Source organism: Rhipicephalus microplus, chromosome 9 (assembly GCF_043290135.1).
Source record: "Rhipicephalus microplus isolate Deutch F79 chromosome 9, USDA_Rmic, whole genome shotgun sequence".
Lineage (NCBI taxonomy): Eukaryota > Metazoa > Arthropoda > Arachnida > Ixodida > Ixodidae > Rhipicephalus > Rhipicephalus microplus.
Window position 1 is genome coordinate 36,143,828 of NC_134708.1, and position 17,081 is coordinate 36,160,908.

The following is a 17,081-nucleotide window of genomic DNA, read 5'->3' on the forward strand; positions in this document are numbered from 1 at the left end:
GTATGAATGAAGACATGAACATGAGTGTGGCGAATGCGAGGGCTCGCAAAGCGACTGTGTGCGCAACCATGAACGCGTACGGTGATGAATAAAGAGCAGCTCTTTAGAAAACTTTAACTCGACCCATGGCTGCTTCACATATACTCAGAATTCCCTTTACGGGGAGATATGTACATTTTTCTTTTCTGCCCGGAGATTTTGAAGGGTACACGCAGACGAGAATATATGTAAAAAAAAAGAGCGTTATGCTCACTTGTGATCCGACAGTGAGGCAGAAGATCATGGCGAAGAAAGTAGCCGCCCAAAGGGTAGAATTAGACATGGTTGACACCGCTTGAGGGAACGCCATCAATACCAAACCGAGTCCTGTTGTGTATAAGCCATCAGCCTTAATGTCGCCTGAAATGATAGTGAAAGATGCAGCATCACTGCGATTGAGGTGTGCGTTTTTTAAACGACTGTCGCTCGGAAAAATTCTTCGCTTATCGCCAAGAAAGGTCTAGTAATATATAGTCTAGTTTTATGCGGAGAAGTCAAGTCTCACGAGGCTTTTCTGCTCATGTTTTCTCAAATTCATGCTGCCCTTTTTGAGCGCTGTGGAGCACTCTGACGACGTGCGTCACATTCGGTCGGTCACCGCCGAGCACTGTTCGGCTGTCTCTCACACCAGTGCGCACAAAGTAAGAGTCCTCCGAAGTGCTCTCACCTCCAACCTCAGAAAACGGCAGCTACATCTCATCAAGTGACTGTATTGCCTGATTTATTTGCATCAGAAGCCGCCGTAACGTAATTCGTCTTACGGCCGATCTGACGGGGGCTTTCCATCACCTGGCCCGATCTTACGAGCTTTCACCAGCTTCGCAAGGTAATCACAGTGTGGCGTTCGAATGTTGGAGACGTGGGTGCACACATCAGGAGTGCTAGCTCCGCTTACAACAAGTGGATCCGGGCTACTTTTTTCACCCTGTCACTTGTAGAGTTCTTTAGTCACTTCCCATGTTTTTTGGGAGGGGAGGATGGGGCTTATTAGAATTTTTTCAGCAAGTATGCCTATAGTGTTCATCAAGTTCATCAATTGCGCATTTGTCGATGACTTAGAGTAGTTGGGAGTTGAAATAAAAAAGTACGCTGGGGATTGAACAAGGAACATTGATCATGCAAACTTGGTTTTAACGGTTTGTATACACAACCCTGAAGACCATGTTAGGAAGTACATTTGTGCGTTCTCTCGTAGTCGCGTGAATTTTGGCAGTGTAAATTTGTAATAAATGGTGACTTCTTGTACTTCCCTTCGTATTTATGTAATATAATATTGTATTAAAGATTGTCGAAGAATAAGAACACTAATAAGTTGCCACTTATTCTAAGCTCTTTTGTGATAATTATTTGCTTGTTAGCTCGATTGCATCAGGGAATTTCAGCAAACATACTATCGCCTTAGTAAAACACTCGCTCAATCGTAGCTGCTTCTCACTATATGCCTAATGAGCACAGCCATTACCGACACCCCTCACAGTGCGAGTGGTGCAGAAAAAGTAATTCGCCGAGTCGGTGCACTGGTCAGTGAAGAATGTCGCACAGCCGACAGCGCACCTATTTTCAGGACGTCCACCATGGAGACCCGCATTCTGAACGACATGCTGCCCAAGAACATGAATACCACGAGGCCGCCCAGCAGACTGAAGATGACATTGACCACAGTGATGACGTAGGCGTCCCTGCGAGCGGGCAGGCCACAAAACATCAATATATTATTTCGAATCTATCTATCTATCTATCTATCTATCTATCTATCTATCTATCTATCTATCTATCTATCTATCTATCTATCTATCTATCTATCTATCTATCTATCTATCTATCTATCTATCTATCTATCTATCTATCTATCTATCTATCTATCTATCTATCTATCTATCTATCTATCTATCTATCTATCTATCTATCTATCTATCTATCTATCTATCTATCTATCTATCTATCTATCTATCTATCTATCTATCTATCTATCTATCTATCTATCTATCTATCTATCTATCTATCTATCTATCTATCTATCTATCTATCTATCTATCTATCTATCTATCTATCTATCTATCAGCATCACGAACTCTCCTTCCATTCTGCGACAACACTTCATTTTTCTGACATATTCTACGCTTTCTTTGCTTCGGACATAAAGTTTTTAAAGTTCTGATATAGGTAATAAAGCGTACGAAATGTCAGTTTTAATCGGCGGAACAAGCCGGTCGAGAAAAAAAACTATAGTGTTCCTAATGAAGTTTTGTGATGTATGCATTCTGGCTAAATATGGTTCCCGTCTACATACTTTGCAGATATTATTTTGAGCGTCATCATTAAGATGACAGCAAAAACAAGGACACCATCAGAAGCAAAATTGTCCAACATTGGATAAAGGCACGTCACAGTAGTCTTTAAGTATACCTCCGCACTTCTCCAGCTCTCTTCCTGACATTGCAACCAGTGCTAATCTAATAACGATACCCATTTGTCAGCAACATTGACTGTGGCTGAATTAGGGAAATATCAATTATAAGAAAAAGCTCGTTTATCGCTCTCTATTAGGAGCGTTCATGCGTGGGATAGAGTTATGCTGATGGCTCCTTTTAAAGTACGTTTAGGCTATAACTGAATATACTGTAAGCACAATATTCACAGCGTTTGACCTTCATCTTCTTCATCTGTATATATATATCATCATCACGAAAAACGTCATCTTATGAATCGTATAACATGCGTGGAAGACTTGTTCGAGTAGTTTCAAGAGAAACTCCTCGGCGCGGTCGCTCAGTAGGATGCGTGGTGCACCATTTCAAAGATTGCTTCCAGAAAAAAATGTGGCAATGTCCTTTGCTGATCCTGAAGGAAGTGCAGCTGTTTCGGCGTACCGTGTTAAATGGTCAACTGCTGTGACAATCCAGCGCTTGCCGCTAGCTGATATTGGTAGTGGTCGGTAGAGGTCAATGGCAATGACATCGAAGGTAGCGTCAGGAAACGGGAGAGGTTGTAGAAGACCGACCGGGGAGGAAGTGGGTCGTTTGCGGCGTTGGCAGAGCGAGCATGGCGCAACACTTCGCGCTACGCAGGTGGAAAGCCCCGGTTAGGCAAAACGACTGCGGATGCGTTCATAGGTTTTTTGAAAGCCGAGATGACCAGCCTTGGGGTCACCGTGAAACGTCTCCGAAATCTGCGCCCTTAGGGAACCAGGAGCGACAGGAACCCAGTGCTGTCCTTCGGGGTGGAAGACAAAGCGGTAAAGGATGGAGTTTTCAGTCTTCAAGTTCCGCAGCTGTCGATGGGCGCGAACGTTGGGAGGACGAGAGGAGCCTTGAAGGTGCTGCATCATGGAGCGACAGTAAGTGTCGCTGCGTTGGTGGGATGCAAATATCCATTTGTTGAAGGCAGAACGAAAGTCGACAGCGGCCAGTAAATGAACTGATGGAGACGCTTTGATGGATTCACTCACAGTTGGCGACAGGCCAGGAGTGACAGATGAGGATGTTAAAGGACAGTGGCTAAGGGCATCGGCATTGTTGTGTTTCTTGCCGTATTTGTAGGTAACGTCGAACTCGTATTCTTGGAGACGAAGTATCCAGCGACCGAGACGTCCTGACAAACTCTTCAACGTCGAGAACCAGCTCAAAGCGTGGTGGTCAGTGACGACGGTAAAGTGGCGGCCGTGAAAATATGGTCGAAACTTCTGGATGGCCCAGACAACAGCGAGACACTGCAACTCGGTGATGGTGTAGTTTTTCTTTGCTGCTGTGAGGGTGCGACTAGCGTATGCGATCACACGTTCGCCATAATGCTCTGTTTGTTGCAAATGTACAGCGCCGAGTCAGTGTCCGCTGGCAGCAGCATGGAGGAGAGTGGGTGCGGCGTTATCAAAATGTCAAAGCACTAGCTCAGATGTGAGGGCACGTTTCAAGGTGTCAAAAGCCATTTGGCATTTGTCTGACCATACGTATGACGCTACCGAAGAAAGGAGTTTGTGAAGTGGCGCAGCATTGGTGGCGAAGTCTCGTATGCACTCCTTATGAGTAGTTAAAGTGTAACTACGGAAGCGAAGAAACAACACAACAGTGCAACTTAACAGTAGTTACAGTGTGTTACAAGCTGCCACTCTAGCGTCGCCAGCGCGAAGTCGGCGACGGGAATGACAGCAGGTTGGGTCGTTCCGTACGCAAGCAGAGCCAGTAAAGAGATTAGAGACGTGGGAAAACAAAACAAACTTTACTCTAGTGATATTGCAGCACACGGGATCTAATACAACACTTCAATACAACTAACAAAATACATCGACACTTGTTACAACTAAAGAAATATATAACAGAAACAATAAATCAGCTTACGAGAGAGAACTATTACAAACTACACAAACTAACAAGAATATAACGACGGAGGAGAAAGTTCGAAGATATAAACAGGTGAAGGCACACGTGTGATGACCGGTAGCGTTGTGTCCCCGACGATCGGATGCGAGAAGTCGAAGAGAGTTCTGGCACGACTGCGATGTCGGCGGTGTTGCAACGCTGGTGGCTCCGGGAGGCTAGTGCTTGCAGGTGACTTCGAGCAGGTTGAGCTAACTCGAGGCGAAGTCCCGATGTCTACGTTGCAGACGTTAATATCGCGTCACAACTAGACGAACGGCTAAGTTTAGGTGGCCAGCCGATACAGAGCCACACTAAAAACTTCTAGAAGAGATGCTTGTTGATCTGTTTCTACACCATCTTGGTCAGCGACTATATCTGCCTAGCAGGGCAAAATCCTGCGCTTAAATCCCCCTCGTGTCTCCTCGCTCTCTTCCTTGGGGACAAGAGACCTCTACCTGGGTCCAATCATGCGCGTTTAATTGATGGGAAACTCCGCCCCAAAAATATTTTGACCCCACCCCTTTTTAATTGGGAGAGGGTCCTCAACTAGCGAGAGTGACAACCTGTCGGGTTGTTGTCATACGGCTTGGCCACCAGAGCGTTTCCCACGCTTTTCGCCGTGGGAACGGTCAACCATTTAGCTCTCAGCCGGCGTGTCTCGTAGTCTAATCCTTTTTCGGGGTATACCGCGGCCTTCTACGACCTTGCAGACGCCGCCACAGTTACAAAAGGATTAACCGTCGGCGGCGACGTTCTAAGAAGAGCACCCCATTTTGCACTTCTCGGCTCCCTTTCAAGCACCGCCGTTTCTCACTGTCAGTCGGGGAGTACGGCGCCCGTTAATTGCCGTGACGCGGTGTCGCCAAAAAATGGCCGTCCGTGACACAGTGTAACTACGGAAGTGAAGAAACAAGGATAGAAAAAGAGCGCTCTTTTCTATCCTTGTTTCTTCGCTTCCGTTAGTTACACTGTAACTACTTTTAAGTTGCGCTGTTCGTATATTCGGCTATGTCCTACCAACTTGCCCGAGTTTTCATGCTTTACACTTAGGCTTTACTGCAAAGGGTTAATTTAAGGAAATATTTTTTTCGTGTTACTCACACGTGTGGGTTGTTCGAGAACTCGTTGTAGCTCCCCATCGTGATTACCATGCCCTGAGCCAGCCCTAATGAAATCAGCACTTGCTCGGCGGCTTTCTGCCACACCTGCGGAATGAAAGAGTGCAGCGGAGAACTGAATGCCTTCAAGTCTGCGACTAGTATCAACGGTACAGATGGAAACACACTTGTCTAGAGCAGCCAGCCAACCACTTCAGCTTCTGTTTTCTGCAAGTGTATGCAAATACGATATCGGTACGATCAAGAGGACAGATTGATAGGCTAGTTGATGGTACATCATTCAGGATAGCAGCGAAAATAATCACCCGGATGACGACATATCAAGAAGAGGCATAGCGCTAACTAAGAACTCAACGTTTAGTGCATAAAAAGTGTTTTTTGTAACGTCCGCTACCTGTTTGATTTGGTGGGTTGACTGCCTTGTATGCACCTTTTAACCTTCTGTATCTCACTTTTCTTTACGCAGGGTAGGGTGTATACATGCAAGATCACTTGCAAAAGACATTGAATTAACGCTGCGTCCTGTCTTGATTGATTTGTCACAGTCCGTGTGCTTCTATGCGCCTCTATTCCAAATTATATCGTATACTCACGCCGCATGCTAGTTCAAGCGTGGGCAGAAACTTGTAGCTAACGCAAGGTAGCAGCTGCAGACAACAGCGTCCACAAGCTAGTGCACTCAACCACAGCTACGTGCTCCACCACTCTAGACAAGGATGATTCCACCTGTACAAGAAAGGGTATCTTGTTTACGCAGCGGTGTACTGACAGGTCAGCATATACTGGACAGGTTTAGCACCGCGTATACTGAAAGTGTCACTATATACGTAAGACCATCAGGTATCGCATAGATATTGTACACATAACTACTTTAGCGCATAATGCAAAATACGGTCTTCCAATGTAAACAACATAGCCGTTACGAACGAATTGTGCGTCGCAGTAAAACTAGCTTCTAAAAGAAAATAATTACACTGCAGCGCTATCTTCAATCGACACGTATAGAATATAAGACCTACATGAGTGCATTAGGATATCTGTAGACATGAAGCCTAACTATAATCCTAGTTATGCACGCGTATATTAAAACATTGTTGACTCTAAATAACATCCACCGGAATCATCAAAGGTTGGCGGTAGTTATTACACGTGTTGTACTTCATTGTGACAGTGGTGAATGTAGTCTCCAGTGTAAAGGAGCTAAGATTCACGCATTGATTCTTGTAACCTAGAAAAATTCAGCCAGCTTCACTGATGTGGTGTCGAGCCTGCAGGAAGTGCAGAGCTGAGCAGCCTTCTGTATTTTTCTTCGGTTTTCTAATTCGTTCCTCCCATCTGTTTTTTATTTGTTTTACAGTTTTTTGTCTTTTCCTCTTCATAGATATGAAAATCTTATTTCTAACAAATTTTTTTCTTTCTTTCTTGTTTTTAATTGTTCTTTGCTTTCTATATCTTTTTGAATTTATACCATTTTTACTGCCTGCGTTACCCAAAGAGGGTACGACAGCGTACGATAACAGCATGATAGCCAGATCTCTTAAGTGCTAAAGCGAGCGTAAAGGCCCTGTCAAATGCCCTTTATGTTGTCAATCACTGGTTCAAGTGACGGCTGACATTTATGTTCTCGAAATTGACATAGTGATTGCAGAAAATAACACAAGTATATCGGTACCTTCCAGAAGGTCTGTCTGCCTGCCAGCGCTCGAAGGAACAGACGAACTGGAAAACGCCGACAACTACGTTCTCGACGACATGCTTCGCCCCGTGCCATTTTCTTTTAAGAGAGTGTTATTTTTCTAAAGAATTCTACATACAGACAAGAAATACCTTTATTACAATTGCCTACTCATGACATTCATAATATGCCCCAATATACACGCGTATCTACAATGGGAACTGTTTGTACCTGAAAACAAAATTTCTAGTGAACACAATGAAAATTACGTACAGACGAACACGTACAGCCGCGGCCATATCTGTGTAGAGCACGCTAACAGCAGTTTCTCGTTCTGCGGGGCGAAACCTTGGGGCAGTATGAGGCTCTGACGTGGTCAAGCTGACAACTAGGCCTTGCATGTTCCTGATACATTACTTGAGAGTCCGAAATTGCCCGAAGGTTTCGGCCTGCAAAGCGAAAACCGGCAACTTGAGCGTTCTATAGAGGCATGGTGGTGACTGTACACTTCATAAAAAGCAGCAAATACATATACCATACAAAATGCAAGCTTGAGTGAAATGACTAGCCCTACCCTACCTTCTTCGTAATTAAGACAAGCCAATGTCACTGCTCTTTACAAGAATAATTCTCATTCTCCTCTCTGCTGAGTACAACACAAAAAAAGCATAGTTAAGTATTTCACCAACGAGAAAAACTTCAAGTTTTTCTCCGCCATGCCCACCCGACCCACTAAGATTTCAGGATGACCTACAGGCGTTACATGCCAGCTCAGGCCCAGTGTCATAGTAAAAGCGTGAACTGTACTGCAACTCTTCTACATTTCACCTCGTATTCGAGAAGTCGGTGCCACTTCGGTAGCAGGTAGTAGGCAATGCCGAAGCTGATACCAGTGAGAGTCGTGCCCCGTATGAGTAGGGCGGCCATCATGACTACAGGCAGGAGGACAGTCAAGAACGCTACCTGTGTCGAGCGAGGAAGAACAGTCTGGGTTTTTGTTGGAAATATGCAAGGAGTTTGGTATGTTTGGCCTCAAGGACATAAAAACTCAACTGGCTCGGTTTCGTGGACTCTGATGAAACATCGAAGCGGTAGGCATTTCCTTCGGCAGGCTAACGCATTTCTTTGCTTTGAAAGTTTTTGAGTTCGCGCGTGTCATGCTCTTAGACGCGTGTCATTTTCTTACATGACACGCGTGTCAGGATTATCATGTTTGCACCAGTCATATATTTCGTCATCCATTGACGTCACGTAACACCAAATTTGCTATACGGTATGTGAAGCTAGCAAAAGGGCCGCGAGTACATCATGAAGGGCCTAATATACTCCAATGTAGTGTTGACCCGCGCGCACGCTGGACACAGTGACGCTACGTTAGCGAAACGTGAGCACTCTATAGTCTGACGCCAGGCGCGACCGGCGCGACCAGCGTCCATAGGCGCAACCTGACGGCAACCAGCGCGAAATGTGACATGCTGCATTTCACGCCGATGCGTACCCAGACAACACTGTGACTTCCTCTTTTCGTGACCGAGGGACGCTGGACGTGCTGAAAGGCGCCTGCGTCAAAGCAACGCAGCGCGGCGCGCGTCTGCAAGTATATGGCAGGACCGGTGCCGAGCGTGGCAACGCCGGCGTGACGCGACGAAATGAACGCCGGCGAGCACGCGCACCACGTCACGTCGAAACGCATTGGCGCCTTGACTGTGGCATGTAGTCATGTTTTGACATGATACGCATTTGATCGTTATCATGTTTGCACCAGTCACATACCTTTGTAATCCATTGATGTCACGTAATACCAAATTTGGCATATGTGAAGCTAGCGAAACAGCCGCGTGCGCTTGAAGAGTGGCGTGTAGTCATGTTGTTACATGACACGCATGTTGCGATTATCATGTTTAGAATCTCATTTAGCTATGTCGTTCATTCGCGTCGCGTAATACCGAATTCGGCACATGTGGAGCTTGCGAAACGGGCGCGAGCGCATCATGAGAGATAGATAGATAGATAGATAGATAGATAGATAGATAGATAGATAGATAGATAGATAGATAGATAGATAGATAGATAGATAGATAGATAGATAGATAGATAGATAGATAGATAGATAGATAGATAGATAGATAGATAGATAGATAGATAGATAGATACGCTCAAAGTCGCCGAAGTTCGCTAAGAAATGCTTCGCATTTAAAACAGAACTGTATGAATCAGCGAGATTTGGACCAGGGCCCTCGGTGTGGCGGTTGTGTACTTTGCTAGAAAGCCATGAAGGTGCTTCAAACTGCTTCCGAAAGGGCCTGCACAAACGCATCATGCTGACAAAGAAATTTCGTTAATAGATGCAAAATTGCGTGATAGAGCACCTAAGTAATATCAGCCGTCACCCATTGCGAGTTGCATAACGCATAGAGTTTCCAAAAATCAACTAGAGGGGACCCTGGCACTGCGATCGATCCACGACCAAGAGAATGATGGGTAGTGCACGGATTTGCCTAGTTTTTGTGCTTGTGGGATGCAAGCGCACTTGCGGCTTTGTTTATGAAAGTGTTTAGGTTTTGTTTCAAAATAGAGAGCAAACTGTTTTGAACTGTGTTACCCAATCTAAATTGGTCCGCCTAAAACATTAAGGCGGTGAAACGTAAGTGATATAATATGACAGATTGCTGTTTCCTAATAAGGCAGCTTCAAGTCATGTGAAGTCAAACGGAGCCGAAAGTAGGAAAATTAGGCAAATTAATGTACTACCCATCATTCCCATGCTCACTGAAAGCTTCATGCGTTGCAGCTCACGTAGACACTTGCCCCTTAGTTCTTCAAGTTCCATGTAGTGTATTTATAAAAAACTTTATGAGATAATGAGCCAGTGCTTTGAAGCATATAATCCACTGCATACTGCCCAGACGCAGAAGTCATCTTGCTCAGTCACAGAATCAGCAAAGCACGTATAGTGCGTCACACACTGTTTTTCAACTACGAACAGGTACTGCTACGAATTGTTACGTCGCAATGTCATTTTTTATAGCGCAGTAGGGGCCCTGTAACTTTACCTGTAGTGTTTGCCTTAAGGTAGTCTACAGCGTGCTCTAGAAAGGTTGCTTCTCCAGATTTAGCAGCGACTTTGCTGCATAGTGGGCAGAAGCCTCGCTTTTTTATACACGTTAAATATTTCCAGCAAGATTTTACACATTTTAAGAAAATCATTGAATCGAAAATTGTTAAGCAAGATGTGCAACTAGCGCAGCCAGTGTCTCAGGAAATTAATCAGCAACAAAACTTTCAATAGTCGAATGATATGAACGAAGACATGAAAGGTTCAAGATATTCAATAAGGAGAAGACTGATCTAACGTTTCTCTCCAAAAGTAATAAAATGCTAATAAATGAACACTAGGGTTGTCAAGGAAGCATCACTGCAAACTCTGCAACACCGCAACAACTGCAACACTGCAACAAACGCAACACAGTACCAACAGCAACAGAGTAACAACTGTAAACGTAACAATTAAAACAGCAGCAGTAGCACCTTTGGGGCCCTAGATTCATTTATAAAAAGGTGGAATATCGAACAGCCAGAATGGGTGAAAATATGGTTGATTGAAACGAATGGTTTATATTTCACAAAAAAAACAAACATTTACGCCAGCGCAAGGTGGTTGAAGGAAGGCAAACAATAAGATATAGAATGACTGGTCTAGTTGGCTACATTCGGTCTGTCAAAGATTTCCCGCACGCAAAAAAAGCGTTCTTTGTCATTTAAAGCAGCAATAGCATTATCCTTAAGCATTAATAGGCTTTCCAGAAATTCAGATGTACGAGGTTGAAGTCACTATGGGCTTCTTTCGAAGAGACAGCACTGTGGTGTTAACAAAAAATTGGCTCTGAGAAAACGAACCTTGCCGGAAGAACGGATTCCTCTGCACACGGCGATGAAGACGATAAACCAGGTCACAAGAAGCGCAACGAATACGTCTCCTTGGACACCGCCCGGTTCCGCGATTCCCGAGCTAAGACCCAGAAATCGCCTGCTGTAACGTACGTACGTAAAAAAAAAGAAAAGAAAGACAAAAACAGAAGAATGTGAGAATTGCAGTGAGCTTGCCCTAGGTGGTGGTGCCGTGTAGGAGTAGCCCAACTTTCTAATGGCATGCAAGCAACACGGGAAAAGGGTTCTTAAACCCGTCCTATATCAGTCTACACAAGCCAGTATTGGGGTATAGTTAGGCAACATCAACAAAAATTGTTCCCTTCCGCTATTGGGCTCCCACTTTGACACTTATTACGTTTCTTGACAGCTTCGCAGTGGAGTTTTTGCCTAATGTATTAAGAAAAAATAATATAGAGTCCCACATGTAATAAACTAAGACAACATGAAGGTGGGAGATATATTCTTTATTCCCCCAATCAATAGAACGACACCACCTTGCTACCCTGCGAAATATTTCTATGTCTTACGTGGGTTTGCGGTGCTTTCATAACCGGCTTACCTTTCCCCGAGGCATGATTTTGTTTGATGACACCACGATGAAAGATGATGTCGTACTATCATAATTTAAGACATCATAGTGACGTCGGAAATTTTGACTACCTTTGATGACACGTGGTGACGTCAAAATTCATTTTTTTTACGTTACTCGTTGCCTACGCTGCAGGACGCCAACACCGCCAACACGGGACGTCAAAGACAATGGTTAGTTTCAGTGCTTGTGTGGCATTTTTGGCTTTCATAATCGTCATTAAATTATTATATTTCTTCTCATACTACGTTTTTCATCTCCATTAAGTAATTTCAACAGCAGCAGTCACGACAGCGGCAGCATACGCTCTTCAATATATTCAGTTGAAAACTGAATATTGTTTCATTATTGAAGAGTAGGCTCTTCACTGTATTCGGAAAACGAAATCACGCACTTCCTTACTTCAGATAATCTATCACCACAATGCTTTCCTTTAATCACTTTGGATTCACCCGGCACCGTACTATTCAGCTCACCATGATCACGTGCAGAAAGTCAGCGTACCTCGTCACAACACCTTCGCGTGTTCACAATCATTCCCTCCTAAGAACTCAATAGATTTGAATAACCTACCTGCATCATTAGTAAGCACCACCAACCCCACTCGTTTTAAGAATGCACTAATAAACTCGCAATCGTGAATTGTACTAACCGGCGTTCGTGTTATTGTCTGTTTAGTGTATTCTTGGTGGTTTGAGTTCAGTTGTCTTTTAATAAAGTGTACTCCTTGCACGTAAAAATTTACAATTATATTTATCTTCATAGAAATGTGTTTACATATTCTCGTATTTATTTCTGCTTCAACTATATGTCCCCCCCCCTCCCCTCTATAATGTACAAGTGCACCCTGAGGGTCACACAAGTAAATAAACAAATAAATAAATAGTAAATAATAAATATTAACTAAATAAACAAATAAATAACTAAACCACAATAATTTACCCCAGGAACATGCTGCTCACCACACTGCTGATTTTACAGAAAAGCAACTCTGAGCACACCATCATTGCCAAAACGCAGAAGACGGCACACCTTCCCACACTCACCGGGGGCCCTTACCTCGACAAAACGTACGCGTGTTAAAACAATAGGTTTACCGCAACACGTGACTGTACGAGACTTAACGCACTGGACATATTACAGGCGTAATGCACTTACTAGAAGAACTGCTCCATCGAGGTCTCGTTCGCGTTCTTGCATCCCCGGTACCTGGACTCGAACTCGTCTCGGGGCACCATGACGACCACGGAGCCGTTTTTGATGGGCACCGCATCACTCTCGGTAGAGTTTACGCGTCCGAAAAGAATCAGCAGAGATTCGTTGGCTTCCTTGCATGATTTCTGAATGTGAATGGGAATGCATTAAAAAGAAAACAGAAATCATCGCAAGATGATTGTAAAACTCAAGTGACTTCTAGCCAATCTATTCTAACCGAACTATCTCTTCCTACGCACTTACTCACGCTGAACGTGTCATGGAACCGTGTTGGTGCAATAACATACAACGCAATATCAAATAGTAATCGTCGGATGAACTGCAGACAGCTCACAGTATGAGATCAGCAATTAGTACAAAGATTCGACCTTAACCTAAGATCAGCCCTACAGTGGCCAATATCAGGAGGAGGAGGAGGAATAAATGAGGAAGGACAGGGAGGTTAGCCAGTTCTCAGACCGGCTGGCCAATATCAGCTTCTCGAACAACTACCGAACAGAATATGCCAGACTGTCCAGCTTTGTAGAGTTAGTAAATATGCCCCCTATGGAAATGCATATACTGCTGCCTCGTGCTTTCCATGGTAGTTCCAGCTGTCGCTTGGCAAGCTTGATTTATACACGTTGAACACCGTCATTTTTTTAATGTTCTCGAACTATGTACCAACTAGCCTACCAGCACGCACTAAAGCACAGACGAGTTGTTCTCATTACTTACGAATACGGATCCTTGGACAAAGCAATACTCGTTGGTCCACTCCGGGTTGCACGTGGTCCAGGGCTGCACTTTCCACAGGGAGTAGTAGAGGTAGGCCAGCGCGTAAGATGAAATCACGCTGTAGTAGATGCTCGTGAGGAAGACGGTGTACATCATGACCATGGGCACGCCTGCGCAAATTCAACAGTGCTTTTGTTCGTTCTTCTCAGTGCGCTCATATTTACCTGTAGAGACCCAGTATCCTCTGATTGATTGATTGATTGATTGATTTGTGGGGTTTAACGTCCCAAAACCACCATATAATTATGAGAGACGCCGTAGTGGAGGGCTGCGGAAATTTCGACCACCTGGGGTTCTTTAACGTGCTCCCAAATCTGAGTACACGGGCCTACAATATTTCCGCCTCCCAGTATCCTCTGAAAGCAACGACGGAAGAATAGCACGCACGCACGCACGCACGCACGCACACACACACACACACACACACACACACACACACACTCTCTCTCTCTCTCTCTCTCTTTCTGTTCGTCTCTCTTCATATAGATAGTCTCAATAATTTTGAGAAGGTACAATGATGCGAAGGAAGGTATAGACGATGGTATTTGTGGTAAATTTAATGTAAATCAAAAGAAAAATGTGGAGCAACATAACTTGCCGTGGGGAGGGGCGAATCTGCAAGCTTCGAATATCACGTCCGATATTTTACTAATTCAGCTACAGTGGTGGCCATTCCACCATTCACTTCACATGGCATATATGTGTATTTGAACGTGGAAGGATCAGCCAGCGCCGCTAGCTACATGAAGGTGAGTGTGGGTCACTTTTTTATGCATGTTGGCGTCACGTAGCACGTGATATCGTCGCACGCTGGCAGCTTACACATCATGCCTTTCTTCACATTTACATTATAAATGCGACTAATAACGTCCTCTTTGCTTTCCTTGGCATAAGTGTGTGTTAGTTTTCAGTCATGCCGGGTCGAAAGAAGTGAACGAGCCCCTAAACGTTTCTATTCTTTGCTTTATTCACATAAGTAGGTGTGTTTAGTGTCAGTGACAAATACAATGGTGAAACTTTGATTGGAATGAATACGTTTTACGTTAAATTTCGGTCGTGAACTTTCATAACTTCAACACTTTTCTGACCGTTTATTGGGTCTTTACAGCTGCGCTTCCCTCGACGTGGCCTCTCAAATATACTCCTAAAGCGCAAGATGCTTCAAATAACACGTAGAAGAATGTGGTGAAGCCATTTAAACCACGTCAAAAAGCTATAATAATATTAATAAGTAACACAGAGATGGGATAGTTCCCCCAGGTGCCCCAGTGGTCCAAGCTGCTCAAACGATAGCCGCCTAATGTTTCAAAAAAAATGGTTTAATTATGTCGCATGAGGTATTCTGATAGTCAATTGACCGTTACTTTTAGTAACACTATGGTCCAGTATCAAAAGTATTGAATATAATTCTTAACTTGAACTGGAATGATCAACTTTGTGCCAGTTTTATTTCAAAAGGCTTGGGTAAAGCGGCAGTAACTATTCTTCCTGATGTCCTTTTAGGAGATAGAAGTGTGTCCCCGTTGTTAGTGGCACTAAAACTATGCACGCGGGACTACAATTCTTTATACGTCTCACCACGTCTCCTTATTATCCACTTTGTCCTTTATAATGCATGTGTTATAAATACGAGAATTACTAATACATTCCACTGTGCTCTTTCCACTACTGCTGCTGCTGCTGCTACTACTACAACTGCCACTACCCCTATAAATAATAATAATAATAATAATAATATTAATAATAATGAAAAAGAAGAATTATAAATACACTGAGCAAGCGGCACGCATGCGAAGGACTTGATGGTAGAGGAGCTGCAGAACTGTCCCAGAATGAGCTCCAAGAAGTACATGGGACGTCCGAGAACCACGAGCAGGATCACATATGGCACCAGGAAGGCAGCTGCACAAGCGTGAAGAACGTGCGTAGCCTTAAAAGGCTAAATGATAAACGTACCAGAACTGCCATGCCAGTGCTTGTTCCCATATTAGTGAATTACCAATGTACTTTCATTGGTGTATCACAAGTACAACTTCACCTTAGTGAGATGCAGCTAATGGTAGTTCTTAAATCTTCATGCCTTTCGTGGCTACTATGAAGCTGAATTTATTAACGCAGAAGTATTTCTCAGCTTTGTTGGTGGCAGTGCACACGTGAGAGGGCTCTGCGAAAAGCCACGCCCACAAAGCACGTGACCTCTCCCACAGGTTCTGACGTCCAGTTAGCGCCAAGCGATACTCGGCGTACGCTCCATGTGCTCCTTCATAACAACCATATAGCGAGAACAAATGCGTTCATGTTTGGTACTGTAAGACAGGGCTCTCAAACTTACACCTTGACTGCAGATGACTGTCTTCATCCCGTATTACTGTTTAAACTTCTGGATAAATATTCTCATGAGCAAAGGCGTACAGATAATTTTTTGGAGGGGGCGGGGTTCCTTGAAATGGTCATTTTCAGCTAAATTTTGGAGGAAGGGGGGGCCTCCGGGCTGGTGTTTCACTTCCTAGGTACGCCACTGCTCATGAGCGAAACGGCGAGGGACCTTTAGCATGTTTTCTTTTTTCGTTTGAGGCAGACCAAGCTGTATATATGTATTGAATCCTAACAGTGGAACATGAACTCTATATTGCAGAATTGACGTCAAAACTTCAGGAATTCATGAGAATAATATCAATACACCTCTCGAATCCTGGCATTAAATCCTCTACAGAAATGACCAGTACAGGACATACGGGAAAGTTTTCCAAAAGACAGCGCTAGATGACCTGCATTCGAGTTCCCTTCCACTCTCTTTTCTTTGTTTCCCATTGTTTTTTATCATCAGTGCGACTTATTAGCTGCGCTCAGCGTAAGACCCCCGTCGTAAGAATATGCTTGGGAAACTTCTGCAACTCATTTACACCATCGCAGGCAAACAAAGAATCTTTGTCGAGTAAAATAAATTAAAAGCGTGTACGTACCACCTCCGTTCTGGTAAGTCAGGTACGGGAACCTCCAGATATTCCCCAGGCCGAGCGAGAGAGAGAGGCACGAGAGAAGGAACTCGATCTTGTAACCCCACTTGTCACGTGGCTCGGTAGCTTCCATGATTCTTTAGAGCTGTGACCTAAAAATAGAAAATATTACGTTGGTAGCATAACGTACACGTGCCATGACACTTCACCTGCTGTCACTAGCCTTCATACTGACCTTTCTACTCACCTTAATATCGAAGGTCTATCTAAGACATTGTGATATTCGTATCTTGTAAGCTATCATTGCATCAGAGCAAGGGTATGTGCAGAAATTGTTCGGAGTGGGGCACACCTCCTTGATCTTAAGTGGAGACCGGACATGCAACTGGCCATTTGACGCTATGAATGCATGGCGAAAAAACAATT

The 17,081-nt window shown here is 44.1% G+C and overlaps 1 protein-coding gene across 3 annotated transcripts in view; it reads right to left on the bottom strand.

Annotated features, from left to right (window-relative positions):
* LOC142771663 (sodium-dependent proline transporter-like) overlaps positions 1 to 17,081 on the bottom strand; it is a 55,843-nt gene that overhangs the window by 9,660 nt on the left and 29,102 nt on the right. For 2 of the 3 annotated variants that reach the window (XM_075873446.1, XM_075873445.1), the window contains 9 exons: positions 16,662 to 16,807; positions 15,469 to 15,600; positions 13,639 to 13,808; positions 12,865 to 13,046; positions 11,085 to 11,217; positions 8,016 to 8,150; positions 5,496 to 5,599; positions 1,594 to 1,718; positions 254 to 399 (listed from right to left, as the gene is read on the bottom strand). In XM_075873446.1, coding sequence (XP_075729561.1) covers positions 254 to 399; positions 1,594 to 1,718; positions 5,496 to 5,599; positions 8,016 to 8,150; positions 11,085 to 11,217; positions 12,865 to 13,046; positions 13,639 to 13,808; positions 15,469 to 15,600; positions 16,662 to 16,788 — 1,254 coding nt within the window. In that variant the 5' untranslated portion in view covers positions 16,789 to 16,807. The remainder of the gene's footprint in view (positions 1 to 253; positions 400 to 1,593; positions 1,719 to 5,495; positions 5,600 to 8,015; positions 8,151 to 11,084; positions 11,218 to 12,864; positions 13,047 to 13,638; positions 13,809 to 15,468; positions 15,601 to 16,661; positions 16,808 to 17,081) is intronic. The other variant, XM_075873447.1, reaches the window with a different exon arrangement.